The following is a 21,613-nucleotide window of genomic DNA, read 5'->3' as shown; positions in this document are numbered from 1 at the left end:
GGTATAAATTTAAATGTTAATAGTGGGTGATTTTTATTTCTTACACATTTCTCCATTTTTGCATTTGTATATTAATCACTAATATTTGCTTATCAGAGAATATGATAAAGTTCTTTTTACCTGTGGTTATAAAGGAAAGAGTTAATAGTTTAAAATTTTGAGAACTAAATGAAATATCGATATTACTAAATAAATATTCTTGCACATAGAATCAGAAAGACCAGAATTCGAAGTCACTTCTTCCATTTACTATGTCGGTGGTCTTGGGCTTTCTCGCCTATAAAACACCTGTGATAATACATTCCATCTCTGCTTCAAATCCCCTTAGTAATATAAAAATTAATAAACAAGAATGGAATTAGTATCTACCACACTCCTTCCTAGCACCGCCAAAAGCTGAGTGTAGAGGGGGCTTTTTCTACTGCAGTTCGGGTCTGCAAAGGACACAGACGCTGGCAGAATGCAACGATGTAAAATCTGTTGCTTGTTTGTGTTTGCTCTCCCATCCAGAGGCGAGACCATCCTAGGCATCATCTTCACTGTACTTCTTCACTGCGGCATCTAAGGCTACTCTCTGCCCCACACTCACCCCTTATCTGGAACCCACACCCGGTGCAGTGAAGCAGGGAGTGGCTGACGACCCTCGCCAGGAGTAGCATTAGATGGGGTGGAATCATCTCATGTTCTAAAAAATATCTGAGTAGGTCCTCAGTACGAGTGGAGCTCCAGGACGAATGGAATAAAATACATTAGATTTGAGCCTCAAGTAAAGAAAGGAACATTGTTTAAGAGACTGCAGCCCTTTATCTTCTCTTTGCTGCTCTCTGTATCACCAACAAAGCCACGGATTTCTCCCAGGGGGATTCAGGGAGGTGAAAGGGCCCACAGGTGAAACCAACCACACGACCGGTAGCCTTTGTTTCTGTCCATTATCACCTCTTTTTCATCATGAGGAACTTAGACACGTGCACTGCACTATTCCTTCTTCTGTGCGGGTTAAGTATAGTGGACGGGAAAGAAATTTTTCCAGGCTAGTGTAGTAGCATCTTGAAACCTACCACCATGAGCTCATGCACCTCCCCAAGTCCCAGTTAAACCCAAGGAGAAGTTCCACTGTATCTGGTCCATGCACGTATCATACCCTTTAAGACAGTTTTTATAAAATAACCAGTCTTCATTATCATGCCTTTCATCAATGAATCCACAATAAAAGTATTGTTTCACATCTTTACTCTTTCAGTAATGTGCAGCGTGAACATAATAGTGTTAAGAACTCAGAAATAACTTAACACAGTAGCTAATAGGAGATGTTTATATTTGCAAAATTTCAACAATTATCTTCCCTACATTCCCCAAATTAGCATATTTGTTAATCAAATTAATTAAGAAGCTTTTAAAAATAAAAGCAATGTTTTAAATAAATATATTTTCATAACCATACAACATTCAGTTCTGTTGGAGAACTATGTAACAAACATATTACACTCAAGTACTTTATGAAAATATTAGGGCAAAAAATGACATGGATGCAATTATAAATGTATCCTAATTAGTCATTTGCATCTTTTTTGTGTTTTTCTCCATATGTTAAAATCACATCATAGACATTTTGTAATCAATTAGTTCTTAAATCATCAGGAAGATGTTATCTGACCCACAGAGCTCATATCAGCTCAACATGACAATATGGTATTATTTGAACAACGTCACTGAGTTCAAATTTATTACTCCAAATAAAATGCTATCAAAGCCAAGACCCCTTAGTTGTCCATGTCTGTTATAGAAAATGAATGCTAGACTCCCGCTTTGGAAGAGTGAGACCTTCCTACAAATCCCAACCTTAAAATTTTGTACTAAATAATACTGTCACATCAAAATCCTACTTACAAAAGAGCTCTTACCGTGTTTCAGAGTACCATGTAGCTGGGTATAAATTCACTAATAATCAACTTTTCCACTGAAATCATACCTGCTTAGTAAACAACTGCATAAAACTTTCTAAAAATTGATTTTATTTAATAAATATTTTATAGAGCTCACTAACTAAAGACATGACTTTTCTGATCTTTCTAGAAATTCTGATAATTTATATCTTTAATTCACTTTAATTTCTACTAGGATTATTAGAAATTTTTCTAATCTAAGTGTAATCTATCAAAATACCTTTGCATTGGTAAATTTGGCTTTCTTCAATAATATGCTATGTTAACATCTCTGAATGAAATGACGAAAGTAGAGAAATAAAGTTAAACACAGCAACAGGTTCTAGTAAGTGCTCTTTAGAATTTTAGATTGACAAATTTTTCCTAAGGTGATACATTAATAACTTACTAAATGAATAATGCAACACAGGATAGATTTCAACAGGATCTCAGCCTCTCTATCTCTCTGTCTCTCTCTCTCTCTCTGAGACATACACACACACACACACTTCCACCCACATCCATACATGGCTATGTACAAACATCTCAGAATTTAAAACACTGCTACTGAACATTTTAACTTAGATAAATTAACTACGTTAAAATACTGACATTGTGAAAATATCTGTTTATATCCAACATTACATAGATGGCATCTTTTTGTGAATGTCTAAAAAGCTTAAAGAAAGAAAACCAGGAAGAAAAACACGGAGTCTCTGACAGAAGGACAGGTGACCAGGTGGACCCTGCTGGGGGTCACAGCTTCCCGTTCTCCTCACCACTTTCCTTCTCCTCTATAGCTTCCAGGCCACGCTTGGTCTTGGCCTCAGCGCCACTGCTGGGGGCTTTACTAAGTCCACAAGACAAGCACGCCAGCTGGATCTGCTTCATGTTTTCTATGGCTTCATTCTTTGCATTCTTCAACAGATCTCCTTGGCCCTGCAAACAGGTAGAAATACACACCAAAGAAGAACGTTATGGGCCAGGCACATCCCCAGTGACTTACCACTCAGTGAGGAAACAGACCCAGACCCGAGAATTCAGTTCTCCAGGGTTTAGCCCATGGTCCTTTTCTAGCTATTGAAAGCCTTTGCTGTTTCAGTCCAGTATGTGAACTTGAGCCCTCCCAACCAGCTCTGCAGTTGCCGGCAGCCCCTTGAGATTCCTGTGGTCAGGAACAACCTCAGGGGGACCCCCTGTGGTATGAGGAACCTCTGAATGCGCCAAGGACATCAGCCCTTCCATCGCATCGGACTTTGCACGCTGCTGCCACTCGTGCTCCACCCAGGCCCAGCATCCCCACGTAGCCTTGGGAGAAAACGAGGAAAGAAACTCCGCCTTCAAGAACTGAAGTTAAATCAGCCCTCAGTGTATGAGAACTTGCAAATGAAACATCTCCCATAAAGTAAATTATGGTTCCACCCTTGGCTTGGTTCACCGGTTTTTAATATTTTGGGTTATCCTTTCTTTCAAGCTGCCTTTTGAGAAATTATCAGTTACCCACCTCCCTCTGTCTTCTCCATCATCCTGAGGAAATCATCAGCTGTCAGTTCCATCAGTGCCCGAGATATATCTTTTCCCACTATTTTTATTTCTTATTTTATCGCACTGTCATGATGACCGCACTGGTGCCGGCCCAGGCACCTGCAGAACTAGGTGCAGGGAAACCAGAACGTGTTTCCACGGTGTACACACAAAAGAGGAAGTAGTTCCTCCTCACTCTTCACTGGCCCCAGGGCAGTGCCTGAGAGCGTGACCCAGACCCTGTGAAGGACAGTGTCGGGGATGTGGATGTCACACGGATTGTCCGGGAAGTTCTCTACAAAGCAGACACCCGGGGAAAGGATATCTCTGATTTTATTCATGGTGATACTCCATGATATGCTGTTTTAACGCTTTAATTTGATGACTGCTTTTCCTATTGGATACATGAGAAACCTTATCTTTTACAAAATACCTCAGACTGTATCATTCCTCAAAACTTATGCAGGTACTTGTCAATTCTATCTTATATAATAATAGTTAAATCCTTCTAATAATAGCCATTAATTTAAAAGGATGAGTAAGCAGGGGTTTGCCTGCTATTTTTGTTAAGGTAAACAACCCAAGTACCTCTATCATGGAACAGGATTTTAGACACAGATTTGGAAGGTGTGTACAGTGTAGCCTTCTCACGAGGAGGGAAGAAGCCGGGCCTGATGAGCTTACATGACTGACCGGGGCTGCGGCTGAAGTCCAGGTCTATCGCCTCCGGGGTCAGTGCCCTGTTCCACATACCGTGTTTACAATTGAGACTAAGAATAAATACTAGAGAACAAACACTGTCAGATAGAGATTATCTAAGGGAGAAATATTCACTCTACCAGCAGAATTTGGGGAGTCAGTTCTTAACAGTGTATACATAATGAGTCCCCTCTGATCCCTGAAATACAAAGTCACATCCACTTTGAAAAATGCAATTCTTAAGTAATAATAATACAGCATATAAAGTCGCTTGGAGCAGGCACTCTTCCACCTTTGTGCTTTACACGTACAGTCATTCATTCACTTGTCACAGTGCCCCACGAGATAGGCACTTTTCTTATTCTCGGTTTATGAATGAAAAAACCCTGAGGCCCAGAGTGGTGACCTTTCCCAGAGTCATGTTGCTGGTAAGTGGTGGAGCTGGGGTTTAAGTCAAGTTCAGCAACTGCCTCTGAGTCTGTAGTGTTAACCGCATCACGATACAGCAGCTCTTCCTGGCAAACTGTGCACTCTCTACAAACATATTGCAGCCTCCTATTCATTGTTACCCATGGAAACAACACAGATAAAAAATCATTTCCCACGGGTCACAATCTCACAGGGTGCTGAGACAAGTGAATGAATGACCATACATGTAAAGCACAAAGGAGGAGCGTGGAGATAGAATCTCGAGAGTCAGGGAGAGAGAGTGCACCATGAACACTGGCAAGAACGGAAGTCAGACTGTCTTAGCTTTGCCTTTAGCTCCAACAGTTTCTTCCTGGGCCATTTTCTTTTTTGTAAAAATGAAATATCCTTCTGCCTTCCTCACAGGTCTCAAGCTTAAAGAAAACATGTTGAAAAGCTACTAGTGATTTAAATAATCACAAGTAAACTATGCTATTAGGTGATGTGAAAAGCAATTAACATAGTCTATTATAATAAATATCATGGCACTATGCATATGTTAATATAAATGTTACTAACTTCTTTTAAATGCACCTACAACTGTCTCTTTAAAGGGATGTATATATATTGCTACTGTTTACACAAATGGAAAGATCCTGTTAAGGATCCAAACTGTATTAATAAAGAGATTATACCCACACTCATTTTGAGAGTATTACTTTTAAGAGCTCTTTTTACTTTTAGCTTTAAATTTTTTATTAAGAATTTTAAAAGCATTAATGAAAGCAAAATCAGCATCTTTCTCCACTGCAAGAAAACAATGAAACGTGCAAATATATCAAGGTTGCTGTCACTGGTTGATGCAGAATGCTCCCCCCGCCCCCCACAGCAGGTTATGAAACATCCAATTAGCCAGGATGTCATTTCATCAGTCAGAGAGGTGGCTTCCAGGCCTACATGCCAGACAGTGCTGGTTCAGCTAAACAGAAGTCAGTCTCTCCAGGAAACAATGGCCAATGAGAAAAAGCAGTCTGTGCCGGGGCGTGGAGCACCACCGCATCCCCTGACAACCGACAGACACGCGCCCGGCAGAACGGCGCAGGCAGAGACAAACAGAGAGACAAGCTGTTAACTCAGAGGAGAACAACAAGAAAGGCTAAGTTATAAAGAGTTTACACTGAAACAGGTAAAAATTTTGTTTTTTATTTTTTTAAATAGGAGACATTTTCTATTTTGTGGATCAAGGAATCAACTCCTCATTCCTTCTGATGAAGGTACCACAAGCAGAAAAGATTCATCCTAAGGAAAACTGTACAGAGGGTGAAGTTTGCTGTTAGCAGAGAACATCGTGGCATGTTTTTCAGGGCTGACTTCTCCCATTTTTTGTGCAGTGACTTCCTCTGACCAACTAGCATCCCTCTCTATTCTGTTACACTCCTATAGAAGAGAAACCCAGGAAAATTAATTTTATTTGGTGGGATATAAATGCAAACACCTTTGGTGTACTAAACTCTGGGACCGTCATGGCCTAGGATTTAAAATAAATGTACAATGTGATCACAGAAAACTCAACCTGAGAGAAATGTCAAGCCAGTGTTTCAGTATGCTGGCAATCTCATGCGAATTTGTAATTCTCTGTCTGGTACTAGGAATGCTTCAGGGGGAAAAATGAGAAAGACTTTTTTAACCCAAAAAAGAGTGAAAGTAACAGAAGGCATCTCGGGCAGACTGAGGCTGGTGGGACCCCCGGACTATCAAGTCTCAGAGCTGTGGTCATTAAGTCGGCCTCCCCAGTTCTCTGGTTCTGGAATGTAAACGTCCATGGAAACCTCAACGCATTTAAAAAGTAACACTTTGGACTATAAAAAACCATAAAGAGGTCACTATAGCGATTTTAAATTAAAAATTAGCAGTGATTAATTATGTTTTCAAAAAGAAGCCTTAGGCATTCATAACCAAATCCTTCCAACTGCATTAAATTGTAATTAAAATACATTATCTAGAAATCAAGAAATATCTGATGCAATTCAGATTGTAAATGGGGCTGCTGTACAATATCAGCACAATTTTTATTACTTCTAATATATTTATGACTGAAAATAAACTAACATTTATTGAACACTTAATATACTGAGTGCAAACCAATTGGCACACATTATCTCATTATATCACAACCATAAAAGGGGGGGCCTAAACGTTAGTTACTATTAGTTATATATTTGTAAGTTATCTATTAGCAGTATATTTTATTATCTATCAAAAACATTTAGGATTTTTGTTATTCCTGTGCTTACTGAGAAATGCAGTTCCCCTCACTGTTTGAAAACAGTTGGGGCTGTACCTGGTAGAGTAACTTACAGAGACCTCTGGGTCCCCTTCACACTCGTGTTCCCAGGACCTGCACCATGCCTTGTGATGTCAGGGCACAGAAGAGCAGGACGTCTCAACTAGTGTCCTTATCATGTATGAAGGAAACGTGTGGGCTGTCTCAGAGCACACCACAAATATTCAAGGCAGCCCATGGAGACCCTGGGAATGGGGTGACTCTCACATATGTGTAACTGCACACATAAACAAGCGCAGCTTTGTCTCCAAGCAGACTACCGTGGGTATTTTGCCGCGCACGCTCCAAGACAAACTGATTCCCCTGATATTCTTCCCATGTGAGAGTCCACACCCACAGCTGGAGCCACCCATGGGTCCTGCTGCAGTGAAAGCAGGCTACAGCCAGCGTGGAGGAATTAGCAGCTCTGCATTTCTCCAGCTAGTTTTTGGTGGACAAGACATACACTGGCGGGCTGTGCATTATTACCATCTTACTAGTTCAGAACCCATGCTTTTGGGGAATCTCTGTATTACATAAAGAGGTTAAATCTTTTACTCTGAAGCGATAAAAACAACCATTACAATGTCCTATATTTAAAAATCAAAATAGCAGGTCAAGAATATGTTCATGCCATGACAGATGTATTTCTCTTGATGTCACATTTCTGGAACACTGGGTAAAACTATGCAAAGATAGCCTGGAACCCTTGCTCTCCAAAATGAAAACTTGGCCATGGAGGGAGTGTGGACAAGATGTTAACAAGGTACAGGGCACAGAGGGGCAGCCATCGGGGCACTGTGTACAAAATTCCTTAACTGCACAAAAATAGAAGTTTCCATTGCATTTAGTAATCAACATTCAGATTCATTATTTTTCAACACCTTGGCAACCAAATATTTGAACAGCATTCTACTCACTACTTAAAAAGTTGAATTTTTAGGGGGTTGGGCTGGGTGAAAGAGAGCAAAGGGGGGGAAATTGGGACAACTATAATATAATAACAATAAAAATTTAAGAAGAAAAATTGTTTCAGTTGATTTTTTACTTTCTGAACACTCAAGAAATATGAATGGAAAATTGGAAAGTAGCTCTGGTATTTGAGTGTTGGCTTCACGGAGCTTTGTATGTTACCTTTCTGAAATCCTGCACTCAAAACAAATTAAACACTGCTTTTCAAAACTTCATCCTGTAATGACATTAGATTATTTTGTTTTTATAGGGACAGCAAGGGAATTACATTGGCCATGTTCCCCTAAGTCATTAGACTTTGTCATTCTATATAAAGTTCAGTTTTTAAAATTAGTTTTGTGAGTCATGCATTTTCGTACTGGCCATACACTCAGATGTTTCTAAACACTATGGAAACAAAACATAAATGTCTTCTTAACACCTGAGAATTCTAGCTCTGAAGAAAGAAGACTTATAAAGTATAAAAGATATTTCAAAGAAGTTTTAAGAATAATTTCATATCAAAGAAAAAGCAACATTGCAAAATAAAGCAAAATGACATGTTCAATAAACATGACCATACAAAAGCTATAAAATACTGAAGTTATACTCTGCCAAAATTCAACAAAATTAAAATAATATTCAGTTAAATTTGAAGACATGCATTTTAATGACCGGACCAGTAAGATCTGTTTCAACATTTCTTTCTCAACTAACATCTTACATGGTTACAACTCCTTCCTCACCACAAAGCCGTGACTAACTTGAACAGTAAAAGAACAAAGAAACCTATTTGCTTCAAAATGGTAACACACTGTGTCGTGAGTAGAAAACCTCTGTATTAACCATGTTTTTAAGAAATTGTTTTTAATTCAGAGGAGACCGTGTTTGTGTCCTTGTAATATAGAATACTATATATAAATGTAACAGTTTAACATTATTTAAATACTATTCACTAATAATAATAATGTAATTGTATCACGCTGATAAAGATAAAAATATTAGCATCTCAATAGATGCATAAAACTCAGATGATAAAATTCAACATCTTTTTAAAATAAAAACTCTTGAAAAATTGGGTATAGGAAAAAATGTACCAGAAACCTACAGGCAATATACTCAATGGTAAAAGGTTGAAAACTTGTCACCTAAAGTCAAGAACAAGACAAGGGTATCTAGTGTCACACTATCCGACTCAGTATGACACTGGAAGTCCTAGCCAGAGCAGTTAGACAAGAAAAAAATGAAAGGAATCCAAATCAGAAAGGAAGAAGTAAAATTGTTTCTGGTTGTGGATGACTTGGTCTTGTCTATACAAACCTAGAGACTCTACCAAAAAATGTTAGAATTAATAAGTGAATTCGGGAAAGCTTTAGGATACAAAATCAACATATAGAAATCAATTGTGTTTCTATACACTAACAATGAACTATCAGAAGAAGAAATTATAAAATTCCAATAAAAAATCAAAAATAATAAAACAATAAAACAAGAAAGTGAAAGGTTTATACATTAAAAACTATAAGACATTGATGAAAGAAACTGAAGAAAACACACCAAAAAATGGAAATATATCTCATGTTCATGGATCAGAATAATTAGTATTATTAAAATGTTCATACTACCCCAAGACATCTATAGATTCAATAGAAGTCCTATCAAAATTCCAATGCTATTTTTCACCAAAAGAGAAAAACAACCCTAAAATTTATATAAAATCACCAAAAAAACCCAAATAGCCAAAGCAATCCTGAGGGGGGGAAAAAAGCAATAAAAAGCACTGGCAAAGGTGCAGAAAAAGGGATCCCTCATGCACTGTTGGTGGCATTGTAGATTGGTGCAGCCACTGTGTAAACAGCATGGAGTGTCTTCAAAAAATTAAAAATAGATAATATCCAGCAATTCCACTTCTGGGTATATTGCCAAAGGAAGTGGAACTGGAATCTCGAAGATATCTGTCTGCATCCCCCTGTTCACTGCAGCATTATTTACAGTGCCCAAGACATGGAAAGGAGGTATCTATATCTCACATCTTTTACGTATAACATTTTATTCTATATGTCTTTAATATATGTATAACTTCTTTAATATAAATATACAGAATAGTATATATGATGAGAAAGAAGGCAACCCTGCCATTTTCAACATCACAGATGACTTGTGAAGGCACAGAAGTGAGGCAGGGAAAGACAAACACTGGGTGACGGCTCTTCCACGTGGAATCTAAAGGAACAGGACTCACGAACAGCACCCATCGGCGGTTGTGAAGGGCAGGGGCTGGGTGAGATGGATGGAGGTGGTCAAGTGGACACAGACTTCTACTTACAAAGCGAGTTCTGGATTGACTGCAGTTAACAATACTGTACTATATACTTGAAAGTTGCTAAGAGAGTAAATCTTAAAAGCTTCACCACAAGCAAATGTAATCATATAAGGTCATGAATGTGTTGTCTAACCTTATTATGACAATTATCTCACAATATATGTATAGATCGAATCAACACATTGGATACCTTAAACTTATACAATGTTATATGCCAGTTAGATCTCAATAAAGCTGAAAAGTAATAATATTTTAATCATGATGATAAATTAATATAATACAGTAGCAATGTACTAACAGCAGATACTATGAATGATGGGTAATGTCTACATTCATCAATGAAACCTATCACACTGAGATGCACTTGTTGACCAGAGCTTTAAATAAACCATGAAATTTAACATGCCCTGTTCCCTTTTGCTGTCCCAAAAACCCACTGTTCTGAGTTATGTGTGAGTGAACTGAGACACACCCACCACCTCCCTTTGATTTAGGAATGACGGTGGTCTCCTTTAGCTGTCAACGAGAACTTGGGCCTTTGTTTTTGACCTGTGGTTCTCAACCTTATCAAAACCAAGGCCCTTTAAATCAAGCACTTTGTAAGGCTCTGTTCATTATCCTAAAATGAAAGTCATAAATAACACAATTGAGTTACATACATTATTAAAAATTAAGTAAATATAGTATCCTGGCTATAACATAAGGAGAAATAAGAGACCAGTCATTCAAAACAAAATAATATATATGACCCTGGCTGATGTGGTTCAGGTGGTTGGAACATCATCTTGTGACTGAAAAGCTATGGGCTCAGTTCCCAATCAGAGCACGTGCCTGGGTTGCAGGCTTGACTCCCAGCCCAGGTGTGTCTGGGCACATACGGGAGGCGACCTGTCGATGCTTCGCTCCTGCATCAGTGTTTCACTCTGCTTTCCTCTATCTCTAAAAACAACGAAAAAGTGTCCTGGGTGAGAATTAAAGTATGTGTGTGTGCATCCACACACATATACACACACACAGAATAATATGTATTGCAATATGTAAATGCCTGGGCAGGCATATGAGAAACCATAATGAAGTGGACAGATGCCTGTGCTTACTTAATATGGATTCATTTAAATATGGAAGAGAAATAAGAAGATCCAATGCCATCCCATGCAAAAAAATATTAAAAAATGAAAATGCAGAGGTACCAGACAGACAGTAATATAAAAACAAGTAATGGCAACAGACCAGTATTATTTGCATACAGAAAAAGAAGGAGTAGCCTTAATTAAGGTAGAGATAATATGCCAAAACAATTACACATTCTCCTCATGGAGAAAAAGCCTGATAATCCCGCAAGTGAGGAAGTAAATGATGACCATACATCCCACCGAAGTTACTAAATCTTCAAAAAGACCTCAAAGGACATATTTCTTGTGACTGATAATATCAGCTTCCACTTTGCAGGACACTGTGGGATGCCTACCATGGACTGACAATAATAAAAAATAACATTTCAAACTAAAACCAAGGTCTCACTTCCCAGTTTGTCCCAGTATTACTGTATAATAATTATACAATAAAGTAGACAGAATTCCCAGAGTGAATAAATTATTCAATAATTTGAAAATAATATCTTTATTCATTTAGACTTCCCTCTCAGAAACTCATGTATTGGGCCTTTCATGTAACTTCTTGTAAAAACTTATCCTAATGTACTAAATTACTTTGATTTGTATTTTAGAGAGTTTAGGCTGGCAGGGCTTAAGAAAGTCTTGCAGGACAGGGGCAATACCTCACTACGCTGCACTGTGCTACAGTGCAGGACCCCCAGCATTCCCGGCCACCACCACTAATGCCAGGGAAATCCTCCCAATCACATCCACAATTTTCCAAAATGCCCTCTAGGGGGCAGTGCTACAGCCATTAAGAACCACCAGACCACACTGGGGATGTGATGTTGAGCACAGACGCCCTTCTGGACCACACAGACTTTAAACTGAATCAGGGATACAGGCATAAATCAAACAGTCATAAAAATAAAGTTATGTCTAAATACAAGTTGTGCTACGTGCTTAAAGAAAAGGAATGTGACGCTGTGAGAACATGGGGTCTAGAAGATCAGGCAAGGCTTCCCTGCGTCCGTGACAACTGAGCAAAAGCATGAATGATAGAGAAGGACCTTCATTTCTCTATAGACATCTTATAATGAGCATAATAAAGCAAGGGTGTGAAACTCATTTTCACCAGGGGCCACATCAGTCAGCCTCACAGTTGCCTTCAAAGGGCGGCTGAATGTGATTTTAGGAGTGTAAAACTGTAACTACTCTGTAACTAGGGGCAAGGAACTCAGCGTTGCCACTGGGTAGAAACAAGGTGCCGGGCAGAACAGAACAAGGGGGAGGGCGGGATTCGGCCCTCGGGCCTTGCCTCTGCCACCTGTGAAATAGAGGATGAGGATCTTTGATGCTTGTGCCTTGAGTCCTCAATCCTTCTACTGTCTTACAGATACAGATATAAATAGTATGGGAGAATGTTCTAGAAGGACACTATCTCTATGGAACAGCATCAAAAATGGCCTAATACATTCCGTTTTTTCTTATATTTTACTTACTTAGAATTTATTTCATTTCTTTGGCATTTATACCTTTAAAAAATACTGAGAGTAGAATGTACTCAATAAAGTATTATTTAATGACAGTATGATTTTTGTTCTGCTAAGAGCTCTTAGCAATTATTTCAAATTTTTGAAAAATTAGAAGGACAACTATTGATACCATTTGTTTAATTTTATAAATCAAGAAATGGACTCAAGAAAACTAAATAAATATTTTGCCCAGGTTCACACAAAGAAGTATGAAAGAAATAACTAATAATGCCTATTTCCCAGGTCAATAAATGTTTTTTCTTCACTGTATCTAGAAACATCACAAGACATATTGAACATCTCATCTATTAGATCTTAGAATACAAAGAAAAAACAGCTTAAGACCTATTTGATTTAAAAAAGAAAAAAAATCATTTGATAGAACCCCATGAATGTCCCACAAACCAGTTTAATGTCTGATTTCTGCCTTCAGTGTAGCAAATTCCAGAGTTTGGAAGGATGTAATAATTTTGATCTGAGCCAAATTTTCAGAAAACTGAAAGACAAAGGCAATGGTAGAAGATTTCATATGTGGAAGAAGCATGGAGAAGATGATTGGTCTTCATTTCAAAGGTACCATCATGGGCCCTAATAGGTCAGATGCAGAAAAGAAGATTTTATAAGAATCAATTTCATCACTGGCACTGGCTGGACATTTTAAAGGACGCTGTTAAGGTGAGGGCTCCTCCGTTAGTTCGCAGGTCTCCAGAACACTGAAGCTCCTTGCAGGGCCCGCGAGCCCCTAATAACCTCGCATCCAAGTTGGCTGCTGGAGACAGCAGCACACACAGCTTAGCGGCAGAGCCAGACTCCAGGAGGGAGGAAGCAATACTGTGTTTCTCGGGTATTCTGATTTCTTCCACATAATAACAATTTGGGCTCTCATATAATAACCACAGTGCTGTTTGATAGGTAAACATATTCTGTGACCGCCACCATCAGACTACCTGGTTTCAAATCCTAGCTCCACTACCTCTTAGCTTTTTGACCTTGGGCAAGGTCGTTGGGTGCCTTAGTTCACTCATCCATAAAATGGATATGATAATTGTACCCATCTCTAGGCTTATTGTGAGAATGATAAAGACAATACAGGTGACTCATTCAGAATAATGCCTGGGATACATGGCAGACTAATGTTTATACGCTATTATTATTACTCTATAAACAGAAAATTAAAAGGTTAACATAAATGAAATGTTTCGCTATCAATAATGATAATGTTATGGATCTCTACTGTACTTTACCTTATCAAGTTGAGAAAACAAAACCACTCTGAACCTTAAAAAAAGGACAAGCTGGTGAAGCAGTGGAAATCAACTTACTGAGAGTAAAGTTCAAGATCGATCACCCATCAGTCCTACCAAAGACTCCATAGTGATTCAATTAAAAAGAGTAGCAATTCTACTGATGTGGGGTCTTTCCTTGGGGACCCCCAGAACTTGTCACCCTCTCCACTCCACAAGCTTCTTTTCTTGTAATTTACAAGTTACAACACTGTTCAGTGTAAAACACCAAAGTGTTTCTCACTATTGAATTTTTTTAAATCTTAAACAGCTGTTTCATTCGATCCAGATGAGAAAGTAAAAATGTACTGAAATCATCCGTCACCAAAAGAAATTAATGACAAACATTATCTTTTGTGACAGACCCACTATATTTCTAAAGATACTGTAAGACAGGTTCCTGTGAGGGTGCTCTGGTTAAGGAGCCATCTGTCCGCTTTGGGCAATGCCTGGGAGCCTAACCCACTTACAGAAAATGTCAACAAAATTGCCTCAACCCCAGTGAGCTGAATAATAGAAAACCCTGAGCTAAACTTTGAAAATGTGATCCCACTGCAGAAAGCTTTATGAATTTAGGTTTGTGTGATGATACTGGTATCCTGAAAATTCTCTGGCAGTCATTTTGACAAAAAAAAAACAATTCGATAAAAGAATAAGGAGTCACTGCCTGTTGGTGCCCCCGCTCGCTGCTCTTTTCTTGCCGTTGCTGGGATCAGGTGCCTCTATCAACAGCTCTAATAACAAAGGACAGAAGATTAACATCCACCTGTAGCAAAGGTGACAAAGGGAATTAAATGCATTTTAAATACAGCTTTAGGAATAGATGGTCATCAGCTAAAAGTTCCAATATCTCGAATGAACTTTTCATAGATAGTAAGTGACCCTGAGGTTGGAATTCACACTATGATTGTGAGTGCCCTAAGCCAAACACAGAAGGAGCTTCTATAGAAACCTCTAGTAAGCCAACTCGCGCTCTTCCTGTTTCAAAAAGAACATTTACAGCAGCTTGGAAGATGCAGAAGGCTCCAAACCCCAAACAGACAAGGGCTGTTACAGAGATGGTTGCTAATATTAGAAGAATATTTTTAAAGATGCATTCTGGTATTTGCTTAGTAAGGTTCTACTTTAAGAAATTTACTGATTACATTGCTTAAATTATTGGCTACTTGATCCATCCCCTAAATCTGCCAAAACACCAGAATAAAAGTGTAGATGCAATAATAATGGCCCTCTATTAGAATAAACTGATCACACAATGCCTTCAAGCTGCTTAACCTCCTCCTCAGTGCTGAAAATTTCAGCAAGCAAGTGGTTTGTGGTGACATCTGGTCCTGTGTTGCACAATGTCAGGGGGGCACAGTTGACACTGCCTTCTATGTGCATCTGGTCTCCATGTGCCCTTTTACCGAGGACATTTATTCTTTATTCTCTGCAAAATCGTATTACTTTTAAAGAGGCTAAAACTGTCCCCTTTGGAAGAACACCATGGCACATGCAGGGCCAGTCCAACCAGCATCCCTGCAGGGACCCACTGACATCGGCAGGAGTTCTAGGTTCTGTGTCTGTTGTGGTAGACAAATAGCTATTAACAAGACATTGTCACAGGGGCAATGTCCCTGCACCCCCCACCACTGGGTCATTGTTTGATTAATAGCCGTGAGACAACCACTAAACAAAATGGGTTACTTCTCATTAATAGTTAAATTGGGGAGCAGCCCACTTGGCTTCCTCCACAAAGACTGTTTAGAGATTTGGCCATTAATGAGGTGTTCACTGTTGGTGCCCCAAATCCTGCGAGGCATTTGGTTAGGCACCAGAATGCTTGTTACCTCAAGGAGAGGACAAGATCTAACCTGAGACTCACTGAAGCTTCAGATCTCACACTCAAACCAAACATTCAGCTACTAGCAACACATTTTCCTTTACCTTACATTTATTTTTAAAGTTATGCTGCACAAAAGCTGAACTAAAAGCATCTGTACTTTCTAATTGTTCATATTATGTCATGTTGGCTTAATCAACTAATTTATTCCCATCTACCTATCTGTGTATATTTCATCCTAAAAACCTCACTAGGCATATCAGAAAGGTAAGGACATGCTACACAATCATGTTACTATTAGTAATCCAATGACATTAACATTCATTCAGCAATTTCATCTGACATGAAATGCATATTAAATGTCCACAAATGTCCAAAACATCTTTGGTAGCTCTTTTTGAAAATCCCGGATCCAATCACATTCACATATTACCAGTACCTCTGGAAACAGTGAGTGACAGCAGAGAACACGAGGAAACTCAACAGCAAGTTCACAGCCATTAAGTACCACTTCCTTGACAGCCATTCATTTCCATGGTGTTATTCCTGTCCACTTTATGAAACGTGCACCATTAAATTATGACATACATCTGTCAAAACATTTCTTCTGAATGTTGAATATCATCACTCACACATTCTTATTTTTCAATCAACTTTACAAATGTATGTGCCTGGGAAAATCCCATTCAATTCTGTGAGTGTCATGCTGACCCCTCCTGAAACGTTCTTTCAATACAGGCCTCAGAGTCTGTCCCAGGACAGATGACTAAAAACCAAACTAGTGGAAGAGGACGTTCTATTCAATTCCCATGTTTCAATAGCTTATCAGCTATTTGAAACTAATTCAGGCCTTAGCTATGCAGACTGAAAAACTAACATTTCTTAGGAGAACTTTAAATCATCACCATGTAGATAATCCACAGGACGAGAATCCCCGTCAACTTCATTTGATGAGCCATGTGTAATCCTGTCCAGGCGCACAGCCTTTACTATAGAAACTAACCCAGGCTGACCTTGAACTGGGATGGCCCTGCTAGGTACTATAGGAGCCCACCTTCCTAAGACATTCTCAAAGGGGCAACTTCCCTGCACCCTCTACCCAATAGGTCATTGTGTGTGTGTGTTTAGTAACAGTAAGGCAACTATCAAATGAAATAGGCTACTGCTTATTAAAAATGAATTAATAAGGAGCAGCCAACTGGGACCGAGCATTCACACACTGGCCCAGAAGTGGCCAACGGGTGGCTGCCCGGTGATGTACCAGCTGGTCTGACTCCAGACAGCAGTGACAGTAGACAGTCAAACCAATCGGAGTAACTCAGAAAGTGAGCTTAGGAAATTCAAAGAGCCTTAGTCAGTTGCCCCCCCGAAGCAGAAAGTGGTGCTAGAAAAATAGGCAGAGGAAAGAAGGAGACCGGAGAGGGCTCAGCCCCTCTAAAGCCAGAGCAGTGGAGTGAAAATGCTCCGGCAGAGGAGGGGAAAGCACAGCCCCCCCAGCCGGCCAGGCTGGGTCTCAGGGTCTCCCAGCCCAGGGCTCCGCGAGGCTGCCCTTCCTGTGCTCTCTCCTTCCCAGGAAATGTGTTTCCGGCCTTGTCACATTTAGTCTCACCACAAGACGCCCCAGTGAGTCCCTGTTCCCTGTAACTCAGCCAAAAAAATTTTTACTTTGAGAAATGACAGGCCTTGTGATTAAAAATTTTTAATCACAGCTGGTTGATAACCAAGGTAAAATGGAGTTTCAACCATGGTTTCGTCCCCACTCAGGCCTTCTGAGCTTCTTGCAGAGAAAGCCAGAGTCAAAGGAGAGTGAGGACGGTGATGCCTGCAGTGGGAAGAATGATTCAGAAATGATGAGTCAGCTGTGTGACCTTGGGAAAATCACTGACTCCTCTGGGCTGCGGTTTCCTTCTTTTCAACAAGAGGATTAAATGAGGTGCTCTTTGCATTAACTGTTTATACTGAAAGTCTATAATTGATTAGTTAGGGCTCAGCTTAAAATTGCTGTGTTTAATTAAGAGGGACTGTCTAGTGCGAAAAAGATAAGGAAACAAAGTGTTCTGATGGGGGAAGACCAGGCTACTGTGAAGACACGTGGCAGAATGGATACCCAGCCCCTCGCTGAGCACAGAGGGGGCGGGGAAGGGGTGGAGTCAGTAAAGGTATTTGGAAGTTGTGGCACCTCAGCCAACAAATAAAGTGCCCCCAGTGCAGTGTATAAACAACAAGGTGAGGCTCTCGGGGAGCAGGGGTACAGACCGCCCTGAAGCAGAAGCAACAGCCTCTGCTGTTGAGCAACTGGAAAAGTCCAGTGTGGCTGCGGGAGGACATTGAAGGAGAAGACAATGAGACACGCAGCTGGAGAGGAAAGAGGTCACCCAGAGCTCGCTCCATAGGGACATTAGGCAGTTTGCAGGAGGAGCCAGCAGGCACATGGCCATGACCAGACTTAAGTTTAGAAAGGTCACCCCGGTTGCTAAGCTGTGGGGAGGGGGAGGCTGGGGTGTACAAGAGTGGAAAGATTTTTCACTAACTCAGGTGATAAGAAGAGAACAAAAGGTGACAACTATGGAAACGAGATCTCTAGGGAGATAATTGGGAGGTTTACCCAATAATACTCGGGAACTGCTTACAGTTGGAAATTTAGGGAAAAGATCAAGGATTAACTTGCAGGACTCTTGCTTGGATAACTCTATGAGTTGCCACCCATTCATGCAGGTAGGACATCAGAGGTATCGCTGAGAGTAGGCAGGGATGAGCACAGTTTGAGACGTGAGGACCTCACTGGGGCTGACAGACCTCCAAAGTGTGAGGATGCCTGGCGGGCGGCTGAGAGGGGGAGGTGAGGTGGCAAGTGGAGGTCGTCTAGAGGTAGGGAGAGACACAGGCACCAAAGACACACTTTTCGGATTTGATCGCACACAGACGATAACAAAAACCATTTGCATGGACAGTGTGACCCAGAGAGAAAGGATGAAGAGGAGACAGCGGGTAACCTGCAGAAACTCCTGGGAAGGAGCCAGAAAAGAAAGAGGAAGACCAGGAGAGTGTGGTGTCCCAGAAACCTAGGGAAGCAGTGATGCAAAGTGGGAGTGAGCAGCCAGGCAGAATGTCCCCAAGCAGTCAAATAAGACAGAAGCAGAAAAGTGTTCACAAGTTTTCCGCGACAAGAAGGTGACTAGCGACCTTGGCGAGAACGATTTAATGGAGTGTCGGGGGAAGAAGACAGATTAAAGTTGACTGAGGAGTGTGTGGGAGGGAAGGAAGTGAATGCAGAGAGAGTAAACACAGCCTTGTGAAGTTTAGGTGTGTGGGCAGGGAGAGGGATCAGGAGGGAAGGAGTTGGAGGGGAGCTGAAAGCTCTTATAAAAGCCTTTTTATATGAATAAACACACGTTGAACAGTGAATTGTCAAAGGACAAAGACAAAGTATAACGTGGAATAACTGAAAGCCTTTACTTCTTAAACTGATTATTCTCATTTCATTTTCCTAGTATCCTCATAGTTTTTTCTCCTTATTTCAGAGCCCTGTTACTTGAATAAAATTGAAAAGTTATGCAGGAATTAAAAATGTAAGGCATATTAACTTAAATACACAAGTAAAGTAACCTAAACTTAACAGTAAAAAAAAAAATAGGGATTTCATATAGTCCATGCATTTCAACCTCCAGAAAATGAGGAATTCTCACTGTGTCCACCAGGTGGAGCCCCTGTTTTGGGGCTCGGTAGGGAGTTCCTGTCTGTCCACAAAAGCTTGTGTTCCAATGGCTAAAAATGGCCTCCTAAAATCATTTGTTTATTTCTCTGCTTCCAAGTAGATTTGAGTCTCAATCATTCTAATCACATAAAAGTGATCTCAAATAAATTCTGAAAATGTACAAGTCATCAAAAAACATTAATGTATCATCAACATGTATAAGAAAGCATATAAATTAGAAGTGAACACCATGTACACATATTTTTAGATGGAAAATAACTCAGCAAAATTGAAATAGTTATGTCTTTAAAGACAAAAAGCATCTAGCTGTTGCTTTCACAACTGGCGAAGGAAAAAAATGATAACCAAAAAATGCAATAAATGCTTATTTTACATATTAAGAAATAGGTTAACAGGTTGGTGCCATGTATAAAATGGTATCTTTGTACTTGCTGTTTGAAAAATTTTAACATTCACAACTCAATCTACTAGGATGCTAAAGCTCTCTGGTTTGAGTAATCTGTTCATAGTTATTACACATAAAGATCATTACTCGATAGGGCTTGTTAGCAAGATTTAACATCTAGAAAATGTTATTAATGTAGGCACATTTATGAATATTCACAATAAGGAAAATATATGAGTTGAAGGGCAACTGGAAAGGTCTACCCCATCGCCCCCCTCCCATCCTGCTGTGACTGAAGTGTCCACCAGAAATACAGGGGCAGAGGGCAAAGGTCAGTTCTGTAATTATCGGCACACAAAGAGACTAAGAATACACACACGTGTACCCACCATACTAGGTAAAACCAGCTCCCCTCACTTCCCAGTCTTCTTAGGAAACAATTCTATCATTTCTAACTTGCTAATGATGCAAAATTAATGTAGCACCTAACATTTGGAATCTAAACGAAAATGAGAAGAGGGCAAGTCAAGGGCAGCTCGCTCTAGGCCGCTCCTTGGGAGAGCCCCAGGGCTGGGGGCAGCAGATCATGTTTCCCCTCTGTGTCCATCTTTCCTCACTTTATAAGAAACTGGAAAGGAAAAATATCCCAAACTTACCCATAAGCAAAATCACCCCAGAAGGCAGAAGTAAACCATGGGCTATTTGGAGGACTGCAGAGAACACTATGGCTGAAACAGTGTGGGTAAGAGGCAACTAACACAAGAATGACATTGACAGCATGTCATTAAAGAAATGACCTCCTTAACAAGGCGAAGCAACCTCACAGGAGACAGGGACTGTATACTCCTAGACAGGACCCTAGAACTCCGTCGCCTGGAGACTTGAGAAGCAATATTCCTCTAAGGAAACTGTTTATCAGTATTAATCAGTGTTGATCAGTTGTTTATTAGTGTTGATTTCATATGCTGTTTGTTGTGCAGATTAACTATACATTTACATAACGTCTATTCATGCCAACACAGAAGCATGCTGACCATCTACCAGCAGGATCCTGGGGCTACTCTTCCTTACTCTTTAACTGGCCACGTTCATGTGTTTGAACAGCTAGGCTGACACCTGCCAGAGGCGTTTCAGGAGGGAGAAATCCATAGACCCTGGCGGCTGCCTCAGCTCTTTTCAAAGGGTGACCTTGAGTGGCAGCAAAAGCATGTCCTTCACCAGGACGTACTCTTTTCTTAATCCTCAACTTAGGTTGCATATTTTAATAAAGTCTTCCACTAAAGTCATCAAGTTCAAGGGTATTAACAAAATACCATGGTGGATTTCCTCTCCTCTACCCACATATTATTATCTTCTTTTTTTCTCTTGTATTTGGAAAAATAGACATTGGCTGTATTGAGGTTGAAATGAATTCTCTCGGCTGTGCAGAATACAGACATTGCTATATTACTTTAAAGTAACAGTCTCCAACTCTCCCATACTCATATACCACAGGATGTTTATTTTGTAGAATTGGGGTTTCTGTAATGAAAGGAAAAAACATAAAAATCCCCTAGTTACTATGGACAAATTGCTCATAAATACAAAAATGAACACTCAGAAAGAATTCAAAACCTCACTATTCATAAT

General features: G+C 39.9%; 1 protein-coding gene across 1 annotated transcript in view; it reads right to left on the bottom strand.

Moving 5' to 3' along the window:
• Positions 1-1,209: 1,209 nt before the first annotated feature.
• PLCL1 (phospholipase C like 1 (inactive)) overlaps positions 1,210-21,613 on the bottom strand; it is a 304,465-nt gene continuing 284,061 nt past the window's right edge. The window contains exon 6 of the mRNA XM_037167573.2: positions 1,210-2,861. Coding sequence (XP_037023468.2) covers positions 2,679-2,861 — 183 coding nt within the window. The 3' untranslated portion in view covers positions 1,210-2,678. The remainder of the gene's footprint in view (positions 2,862-21,613) is intronic.

The sequence above is a fragment of the Artibeus jamaicensis genome, unplaced genomic scaffold (genome assembly GCF_021234435.1).
Source record: "Artibeus jamaicensis isolate MK-2021 breed Jamaican fruit bat unplaced genomic scaffold, CSHL_Jam_final contig_391, whole genome shotgun sequence".
NCBI lineage: Eukaryota > Metazoa > Chordata > Mammalia > Chiroptera > Phyllostomidae > Artibeus > Artibeus jamaicensis.
This window is presented reverse-complemented; position numbering and strand designations above follow the sequence as displayed.